The sequence below is a fragment of the Prunus mume genome, linkage group LG5 (assembly GCF_029339155.1).
Source record: "Prunus mume cultivar Tortuosa linkage group LG5, ASM2933915v1, whole genome shotgun sequence".
NCBI lineage: Eukaryota > Viridiplantae > Streptophyta > Magnoliopsida > Rosales > Rosaceae > Prunus > Prunus mume.
Genome location: NC_142702.1, coordinates 29,105,099 through 29,115,547, shown reverse-complemented (window position 1 = coordinate 29,115,547; position 10,449 = coordinate 29,105,099). Strand labels below are relative to the sequence as shown.

Below are 10,449 nucleotides of genomic sequence, written 5' to 3'. Positions count from 1 at the left end.
GTGCAAATCATAAGTAATTGGTAGAAATTTACAGGATTGCTAGGTGATGGTGAAACCCTAGTGCTTTTATAAATTGATATTTAAAACTCTTTCCTTAAATCGTATTTGTTTTTGTTTAAATTTATTTTTAGTGTCAACCAATTTCATAAACATCTTTCTCAATTTTTAAATTTAGGTAGTTAATTAGAAATTGTTTTTACATAAATTGCTAAATAGTCCTTGAGGAGAACTACCTTGCATGAGCATCTATACTACAATAGCCTTATATTCTTGCAAGTATTTTACGTGATTTTTACTTTGTTTGCACAGGTACTAAAAATCCTATAATAGTCCAAACAATTTTGGGTGATTTACTAGCTTCAAACATGAATGAAGCTACTAATTTTTATAAGCCCAACAGATATTTCATTACCCAAATCTAGAAGCCCAATAGAGAAACCCATCAGGTGCCAATTATAACACAGAAAACCCAAACCCAGAAGCATTATGGATATAGATGTGTACTGTATCTTGGTAATAAAAATTCAATTTTTTAGCAAATTATCCATATACATATTATGTCCAACGGTCACACGTACTCTTGCGTTGCGCTGCCCATGCGTTGCGCTGCCCATTATTAATAGCTAATACCAAGCATTACTGGTGGATTGAGTAGGTGTTTATTCACGTATATAATTCCTCTAAATGGAGTGTACAAGTCCTCCTTGATTCATTCTACACTCGGTTGTAGAGAATTACATAATTCCTTCAACGGCAGATATAAGATCCCTCAGTAATTCAGTTAACGACCAAAAAAGTGACACCGATATTGACTAGTTTCCACGTGCAACGACCGAGAACATCGTCGTCAACTTCAAGTGGGCTATTGACATCCCTATAATTCTTCTTAACGTCATGGCTTACGTCACGTGCGGCGGAGTCATGTCAAAACGGCAGCGAGAGATGGAGAGACAACGACATACATCTCATGAACACAAATTGTGTAATTGAACAAAACCCTAGACAAATCATTAAACATTAATTGTCTCACAGCAACAAGGGGAGAGTCCCAAAGATGGAGACTCAGAATCTCAGAGATCCCAATAAAAGCAAGCATATCAGCAGCAGAGTTACATTCGTCCCTTGGAAGTCATGTTGAATGCTGACACACACACACAGGGTCCCCACCCGTCATGAGTCACGAGAGCTTTACAACAAGAGATAAGGCTAAAGAGAGTAACGGATCATATCCATCTGAACTAAACTTTTTAGCCCAATTGGTTCCATTTTTCAAACAGTTCCGTTAACGCGACCCGAGACGACCCGCCCTCACTCAGTGCAGCATGGGCTTCACTCTGCAGAGCCTTGGTCCGCTTCCTCACTGAGTCGCCTTCCTCCGAGTCCATCAACTCTCTAACTCGCTTCTCCACCACATCACAACTCACAAACCCGTCCTCTGACTCGTCCATCGTCAAAGCAATCTTGATCTCCTCCACCAGAACGATCCTATTGAATCTCTGCTCCGCGTACAGCGGCCAAGCCACAATCGGCACCCCAGCACATACCGCCTCCAACACCGAGTTCCACCCGCAGTGACACACGAACCCGCCTACTGACTCGTGATTCAACACCGCCACTTGTGGGGCCCACGACTTCACCACCAGCCCCCTGTTCTTGGTCCTACCCAAGAACCCATCCGGAAGCAGAGACTCCAACTCCGGGTCCGGTTGCTCCGTGATGGCAACGCCGGTGTTGTTTTCAGTAGGCGGGTTGCGGACCACCCACAGAAACCTCAGCCCGCTCCTCTCCAACCCAATGGCTATCTCCTGCAACTGCTTTTTTGAAAACAATCCCAAGCTTCCGAAACAGAGGAACACCACGCTTCCGCTTGGTTGTGAATCAAGCCAAGTCAAACACTCCGGCACATCATCGCCGCTGCCAGCTTTTTTATTGTGAGCAATAATTAACGGTCCTATGCAGTAGATTGGCGGAGTGGGAACATTTTCAGGCAAGCACAGCCCATCGGAGATTGCTCTGTTGGCTCTGGGCTCGAGAGATTCATACGTGTTTATGATAATCCCAGCTGATTTGGGGAATTGCTTTGAGTTCTCTAGGAAACATTGATACGCCACGTCGTTGCGATCAAGAATTGGCTTTGCCATATCAGAGGAAGGCACCGGCGGCACTCCTGGGATGCTGAAAAGGGCGTTGAGATCTTTGAAGCTCTTGTCGGTGGTGTTGTGGAGAGTGGGGAAGTAGAGGAAGGAGGCGAGGCTGGCAGCGCCAGAGGTGAAGAAGAAGTAGCCGGGGATGTTGAGGTCGGCAGCGACAGAGAGCCCCATAGCGCAGAAGAAGTCCAGGACAAAAGCACGGACGGAGAAGTTGGTGGAGATGGAGAGGAGGGCTTGGCGCACGTTGGGGTTGTTAAGGCGGAGGATCTCAAAGGTTAGGGATTCGTGGTTGGAGGAGGAAGTGAGGGAGGGAGGGAGAGAGACGGTGGAGAGGTGGTGGAAGATGAGGGAGGGGTTGGTGGTGGAGACGGAGGCAATATATTTGGCGGTGTCATCGGCTCTGTAGGGCGGGGTGGTGATGAGGATGTGGATGCTGAAAGAAGGGTGGCAAGTGAGAATGAGCTGGCCAAGCTCTACCATGGCGACCAAGTGGCCTATTGGTGGTGATGGGTATAAAACTATAGCTGCCTCCATCGCTATGTCTTTGTGGGTGTGTTGGTCTGTGCTTGCACTCGGCTCTTAATATGTGTATATACGACTTGCTTGCTACTGGTCTTCTTTTTCGAGCCCCAGTAAGAGAGTTTTTCTCCCTTAAGTCTTCTTTATCTTTAATGTGCCCTTTTCATTTGGTAAATGTCATTTTCATGTTTAAAAACAAAAAACAATAGGCCAAAAAAATGTCACTAATTTGACCCAAAAAAGAAGAAGAAAAGTTTGCACTACTGTTCCAAAGAAGATATCTTCCCAAATGGTTGGTAGGTAATCAAAATGGTTATGTATTGCAAAGAGACCACAATTTTAGTGGTGATTGATTACGATATTTCATGCAATACACTCATTAAACTATGGGGACCGCATGACCATTCAATATATTATATTAACAAATTTAATAAAGATTTGATGTTTCATCACCTCCCAACAGTGTCATCCAGTTCTACAGCTCCTAGCCTCCTACAAAGATCAAACATTGTTTTGCGACACAAAAGATATCTGCGAACTCGTTAAGGGAAGGCCTACAACAATGTCTGGAAATCTATAAATTTGTCAAGGAAGAGCATGCTTCTAGAGTACATCAAACCAATTTAACATAAACAAATAGGATATTACATGATGCCATAAAACACCTATAGTCCACACTGGTCAAAATTGCTAGGGCATCTCTCATTGTAAAACTCTTAAAATCAAGTTGCGGAATCAGAACCAAACGTGTCCCATCGGCTTTGGGCCTGGGTAAGAGTGAACGTTGCTGCTTTTTAAGTATAAGCCTAGACATAAATTCATTGTCCAAACAGAAGGAGAAACACACATAGGTGGCCTCATCTTGGCATGCTTTTACATTTCCCTGTTTAAAATCCACTTTTACAAAACAACCAACAAGTAGATGATAATGGTGATTGGATTTCTACGAAATGCTCCTTACATATTGGTCGAGAGTTGTATTGAATAGCTCACACCTACAAGGAAACATTTTCGTTTGCATGAAAACCTTACAAATATAGCATAACCATATCCAGACAGGGAATATACAGTTGAACCCTGTATTACAAAATCTCATAAGAAGCAATCCCCGGAGAAGTTATAGCGGCGTGAAACTTTGTTCTAGTAGTATGAAATCAACGAATCAGGTATCCATGAAGTACCAGATGTAAACTATCAAATTCAGAGAAGTATGAAGAAGATATCTAAGGAAGAAGAATGAAATAGAAACAGAGAGAAATCGCAAATCTTGATTTCTGTATTGCTTAATCTACCTTTAAGCTTCAGCACTGTTACACTTTATACCTGTTAAGTAAGGCTTAACCGTGTAACCAATCCAGCTGTCTAACTAATTCTACTAACAACCAAGCTGGATTGGTTACACGGTTAAGCCTTACTTAACAGGTATAAGGTGTAACAGTGCTGAGGCTTAAAGGTAGATTAAGCAATACAGAAATCAAGATTTGCGATTTCTCTCCGTTTCTATTTCATTCTTCTTCCTTAGATATCTTCTTCATACTTCTCTGAATATGATAGTATCAATAGTTAACATGGATAAGCCACCAGTAGACTAATTCAATAGACCTATTTATATGCAAGGAAAAGAAAAGTAGACAGGTTCTAAACAAACAGAGTTCACAAAATACTAATAACAATAAGATGACACACATCAACATGCCTTCTAAAACAAGAAATAACCTAGTTCAAATATTAGTCTTGTTATAGTGCAACAAAACATGCAAGGAGACAGTTTCTTTATCACTACTTGCAATATTAAGTTTCTTTACTTGAGCATTCCCAATGCGACGCAGTGTTAGCAGAAAATTATAAAACTGATAATATCAATTCATGTAGTAGGGATGAAATATCAATACATGAAGTAGGGATGACTATCTATTTATGACCTATGAGATGAAACATCTTACTACGATAATCAAAACTGAACAAGTTACCTGATTGGAGTTCCAGGAGTGTAGAGCGGGTTCTTCACGACATATTCCACATACAAGTTGTAAATGTACTTCAAAGATTCACGCAAGTCTCCGGTCCTGGGATGAGTAACCAAGATAATCTGCACGCACAAACACAAAACAAAGAGTAAGAAAGCAGCAGCAGCACACTAAGAATTAATCTAATTGTATGAAAATTTGGTAATTGGTATACACAAACACAACCACACGTCCAAATTTCTAAGCTAAGCACAAATTCAAGTTCAATAATGTAATTGAGTGAGGGTAGAGGCCCTTCTTTCCGATCCTAAATCGCTAGATCTAATACTAGAAAATTGCCAACAGAAGCAACAAACATTTCATTTTCATATTCATATTCAATCAACCAATAAGTTTTAATTTCAAGATCTGAAAGTAAAAAAAAAAAAGAGACGGAGAAAACTGAAAAAGCTAACCTTAATGCCAGAAGGGGATTCCATGAAAGTAAGCTTGTAGGTATTGGTGCGGAAGCTGTGGAAAGAACAGCCTTGGCCGGGCAGCTGAGGGACGCCGAGATTGGCCTTATCGGGAGTGGTGGGGTCCATCTTGGCGGTGAGGGACTTGAGGGAGAAGAGGAGGCCGAACATGAGCTTGTGGTCTTGCTGTTGGTTCAGGGTGTGAAGGGGCCGGTTCCATTCACGGTAGAGCAAGCAGACGCCGTTTCTGTTGAACACGTACATCATGTGGCCGTTGTTCCCCGACGCCGTTGACGCCGGCAGCGACGGGCTGATCTCCGTTCCCCCGAAGAATTGCATTTCTCGCTTTGCTGTGCTGTTTCTTCCTCACCAATGTTTCAAATTCCCAAAATATTCCAAATGCAATCGGACTGATTGATCAGATTTTACGAACTCACCGTCGCAAGCCAGGAGATCATCAGATGGTGAAACGCGGCGTTTCAGTCGCTGGGGTCCGTTTACTTTAGTAGCCCACTCAGCTAAATCGGCGACATTGGGCTATATGGGCCCCGAAGGCCCAAAGAACGAAGAAATAAGAAAGGGCCCAAAAAAGACAAAGGATCGAATACCAATTTTATTCTCTATTCTTACTAGCCTCTTCGCACGCGCTTGCACTGCAAGAATTTTTTTTTATTTAAAAAATTTAAATTTATTTTAGAATTAAAAAAGATAATGGGCAGTTGTGTTCCATAAAAATATGATCCATTATCTGATTTTTCTTTTAATTTTTTTTAAATATAAAAAAGTGTGAATTTACCATATTATTTATTTAATTAATAATTTCAATTCTTAATATTTGCATTAACCAAAGTCATTTTTTGGTATTTTGAATGTTTCACCATTCTCTGCCTTTTGCTTTATATATATAGATGAAATTAGAGAATTTATCAAAAATAACCAAAACTTGACTCCTGATTTAAAAAATGTCAGCTTTTGTAAAAAATTTCAAATATAACAGAAAACTCATCTAAATAGACACAAATGCCCTCAAATTTAAAACCCACATAAACCTAAAAAAAAAACCTTATCAAATAAAACTTTGGAATATTTCCTTAAAACACTTTTCCAATCACCTCTCCATTTCTTTTTCATTTCTTTTTTCTTTCTTCTTCCGTTTGTCTCTAGCATCACTCCCTCTCTTTTCCTTTTCTTTTTTTCTTTCTTCTTCTCTTCATCTCTCTTTCCCTTTCCTTCTTCTCCCGTATGCATATCTCTTTTCTTCTTCTTCTCATCTTCTTCTCTCCCATTTGTCTCCAAATGACATGTATGTATTTGGCAACCAAAAAACAGTATTTAGAACCAAAGATGTTAAATCATAATTGAAGTGGGAGGAAAGTCAATTATTCCTATTATTGATCCATTAATTCTGTTAATCACCCTTGCATTTTAAGGGGGGTAATGAGTTAATCAACTGTTATTACTGAACAGAATGCAATGGTGCCAAAATAATTTATATTTAGCTGTCAGTCCCAACTACAAATCAACTCTTGCCTAAGCTACGTATTAGATATACTAGCCTCTCTTCCACTTGCATGCAATCATTTACTCAAAGCATCCTTTTTGGCAGATGAACACATAATTGACTAAAGGACCAAAGCATCTCAACAATCATATGCTTTGGCTAAATCACTACAATATTTCTTTCACTTCCATAACTACAGCTTACATTTTTATCTAGAAAGGCCTACCAGATTATTCATCTCATATAATACAGATGAACTCATGGGAGACCAAAATTCGTTTACATGTAGATTCTTAAAGGGTAAAAGATAAATTTTCTATATAGCTATGTGAACGAGAACGCAATTGGTAAGTACCTGATTAAGCACAAATCTCTTTGATGTAGTGCCTCATCGCAATTGAATCATCATATTACCAAACTTAAAAATTTTCCATGACGGGACCCACCCCGAATTTCCTTGGAAACTGGGACGACCCTAATTACCGACATCACCCGATGTCGGGCCCATTTACTAAAGACCGAGACTTTCTACCAAAAAAATTTGGTAGAGTCTCCTGTAAATTGAACATTCCCAAACTTCAACCTGCTCAAAATTTACAGATTAATAAACCCAACCAGTAGCATGCTTTAAAAGCGATTAAAGCGATTTACAACAAAGACCTCCGGCCTCACAATTCAAACCCTAAGCGGGCGATACAGAGCGTATCTAAGAAATTCAAATACAACAGAAACAGAGTTCCACTGGAAAAGAAAGATGAAGGAGTCCCTACAAAGACTCAAGGTTCGGAAGCACCCGATCCGCTCGATCACGAGCTCACTCTGGGGGCGCAAAACAGAAAATTATGAGTGGACAAAAATAAAGTTCAGTTCAATGTAAACCAACATAATATAACCCTACCGTTAGAAAATCAAGCAAGAAATCCAAATGCATCCCAAAATCATCATAATCAAGCATATATACATATGTCAAAACAAAACAATACCGGATACCAAGTTCGAAATCTGTGAAGAAAACTTTACAAACCCACCATCCAAAATCTTACAAATCACATGACTAAACTCTCGAAAATGTACCCACTGGCATGACCGGCGAGGAAGTATCCTTATCGAGAAACAAGAACGAATGAATATTCATATATATAATAATAATAATAATAATAATAATAATATATAATATAATAAAAATATATATATATAAATATGACTAACATTTAGTTGTACCGGGGAAACAATCTAACCTGGGGATTGTTTGACTAGTCCACATGGCAGAGTCATTCCTCAATTCACCATGTGACTAGGGAACGAGCCGTCCAACTGGAGGACTAACTCTTAGCCAGCACGTACAGCCGAGACACTCAAAGCTTGTACGCCTGAAAACCAGTCCTACGCGCGCAGACTACCCCAAATCCAGGGTCTACAGCAACATCTCATCAAGGATGTCCTGGGTTCCGACAATTCCAAGTATATCAAGTATCAGTAACCAAGTTCAAAGTCCGAAGAGGTACATAGGATAGTGCTTAAAGCACTCCAAACATATATTTCAATACTCAATTCTTTCCACAAACTCATTTTAACAACCTAAGTACCCCACACATAGCCAAACATATATAGAGATTCTCAAAATCCATATATATATATATATATATATATACTCAAGATACTCAAATATATCAAAACCCAAAATACATGCAAATACTTCATAAAAATATCAATTTCCACCAATTGAATAAATAATATATCCAAATATACCATTAACATTATGCATAAATTTTCCCATCATAAAATCATGCATATTATTTAAAAACAAAGTCCACTCACAAGTAGTCCCACACTGCTTGACCCTGAGAGGGCCCCGCTGCTGCGTATGCGTGGTCTGAGTACCTATTTCGTATCACGAACACGCGATTAACATCAAGCGCTTCGAAACAGAATTTTGAATTAAAAACCTAGTTTCCCGAGTTTCTAGTGAGTGTATGTAGAATGAGACGTTCTAAGGTCCAACTACCCAAATCGGAAGATGGAAAAGCCTCGGGAAACACTCGGTCAACCGGGCGGTCAAACTTCCCAAATCGGGTCAACCGGGCCCACGGGACCCACGACCTTAGTTTGAAATCCGAGAAATCCTACGCGCTCGTGACAACCTAAGGATCTCATCAGGACATTTAGCAGCTCCACCAACCTTGCCCACGCCCGCCACACGCGGCAGTGGGTGGCTTAATCAATTTTCGACGCAGGAAAAACTCTAAACCGCAGGCCCAAACTCCTGTCCTAGGTAAAACACTATATTTGGAGTTACTTCTGTTCTTGGGCCTACCCCAAAAAGTGGCCGGAATTTCGAATTGAAAACGGGCCAAAAACCTAGGTTTTCAAATCGGATTTTATGCTATGAATTGATCCAATCCTATGCAACAGTCAGCTAGAACTCAGAAAATTGATGAGAATTCATACCTCAACTGTCGGAAATGGTGGAGAAATGAGAGATAACAAGCGGTTTGAATTTTTGGAAAAATTGGCACGATTTCTGCAGATTCCAATGATCGAGTGGTGACGACGGCGGAAAATCGCGGTTTGACGACGGGCACGGCCGGTCAGTTTGGTATCAGTGGGTTGCGGTGGTCCGAGGCGGTGGTGCGTGGAGGAGGAGCCGGTGAAAAAATTTCGAAGGGAGATGGGATGGTTCGCGAGAGAGAGAGAGAGAGAGAGAGAGAGAGAGAGAGAGAGAGAGAGTGTGTGTGTGTGTGTGTGTGTGTGTGTTTTCAGATTTATTAAAAACAACTTCGAGAAAATTACGGTTATGCCATTGAACTTGTTTTGAACGTAACTTCTTCGTTACAACTCCGAATCGAGCCCATTACGTGTCTGTAGATTCATCTCAGTACAAACTACCCAACAACACCATTCACTGTCCCAAACTCTCTCTCTGGATAAGAAAATGACTAGAATACCCCTACTCCAAGGGTAAATTCGTAAAATTCAAAATTAATAGAATTAAATACTTCGAATAAGGAAATTAATTTGGAGTCGGGGTGTTACATTCCAAGCCTATATGCACTAACCTTTGATGTAGGCTCAAAGTGAATTGACGATATTAAATCATAGCACTTTGGGTAGGGCTCAAGAGTTAAGTAAGCAAAACCAGAATTGAAATTTTATAAATATAGATGAAGAATAAACGAAGAAGAAATTGATGAAAAACCAAGGAAGCAAAACCACAATTGAAATTTTATAAATATAGATGAAGAATAAACGAAGAACCAAGAAAGAACTGTACTCACCGTTTAACTATGGCAGCAATACGTCTGCGAACAAACTCTACGTACACAGATTCTCAATCTAATTCTTTAGGTTTATGTGGGTTTTAAATTTGAGGGTATTTGTGTCTATTTAGGTGATATTCTGCTATATTTGAAATTTTTTACAAAAACTAACATTTTTTGAAATTAGATGTCAAGTTTTGCCTCTTTTTGATAAATTCTCATGAAATTAGAGGTCAAATTTTGGCTATTTTTGATAAATTCTCATGAAATTAGCTGATTGATAACTTTAAAAATGAAGGATAATATAGTAATCAATCATACTGTTTATTCACCCACTCTCTTTGGCGTGTATCATTATGAGAGCCTTTCTCTAGAGAACGTACTAAACACTAAAATTATTTGTTTTCCAGATGAAAAGAAATCACCGGCTTAGATGATGAACCATATGATTGATAACTTTCCTGTCCAAAATATATATACATATGATAACCAAAAGCGTAATTCAACTTTCCTCAAAGAAAACAAAATATAATTCCATGCTTGAGTTGAGTGCAAAGAGTAGCAGCAGAACTCTCTAATAGAATCTGAACACCACAAACG

General features: G+C 39.6%; 2 protein-coding genes across 3 annotated transcripts; both read right to left on the bottom strand.

Moving 5' to 3' along the window:
- Positions 1-978: 978 nt before the first annotated feature.
- UGT88A1 (UDP-glucosyl transferase 88A1) lies at positions 979-3,125 on the bottom strand. Its single transcript, XM_008236596.3, has one exon. It carries the CDS (start codon positions 2,682-2,684, stop codon positions 1,248-1,250), a length of 1,437 nt encoding a protein of 478 aa, XP_008234818.2. The 5' UTR covers positions 2,685-3,125; the 3' UTR covers positions 979-1,247.
- An 86-nt stretch (positions 3,126-3,211) lies between these two features.
- LOC103333703 (SNARE-like superfamily protein) lies at positions 3,212-5,556 on the bottom strand. Of its 2 annotated transcripts, none has more exons than XM_008236597.3 (3): positions 5,092-5,547; positions 4,640-4,758; positions 3,212-3,664 (listed from the first exon to the last, which is right to left on the bottom strand). In XM_008236597.3, exons 1-3 carry the CDS (start codon positions 5,428-5,430, stop codon positions 3,613-3,615), a joined length of 510 nt encoding a protein of 169 aa, XP_008234819.1. In that variant the 5' UTR covers positions 5,431-5,547; the 3' UTR covers positions 3,212-3,612. The 2 variants fall into 2 exon arrangements, with proteins under 2 accessions (XP_008234819.1, XP_088908655.1); XM_089052529.1 differs by having other exon boundaries at positions 3,589-3,809; positions 5,092-5,556.
- Positions 5,557-10,449: the final 4,893 nt, after the last annotated feature.

Coding starts and splice junctions, on each gene's coding strand:
- UGT88A1 (XM_008236596.3), bottom strand. CDS start 2,684: ATGGAGGCAGCTATAGTTTTATACCCATCACCACCAATAGGCCACTTG.
- LOC103333703 (XM_089052529.1), bottom strand. CDS start 5,430: ATGCAATTCTTCGGGGGAACGGAGATCAGCCCGTCGCTGCCGGCGTCA. Junction 4,759..5,091: donor AATCCCCTTCTGGCATTAAG/GTTAGCTTTTTC, acceptor TTGTGCGTGCAG/ATTATCTTGGTTACTCATCC. Junction 3,810..4,639: donor ACTCCTGGAACTCCAATCAG/GTAACTTGTTCA, acceptor TCATACTACTAG/AACAAAGTTTCACGCCGCTA.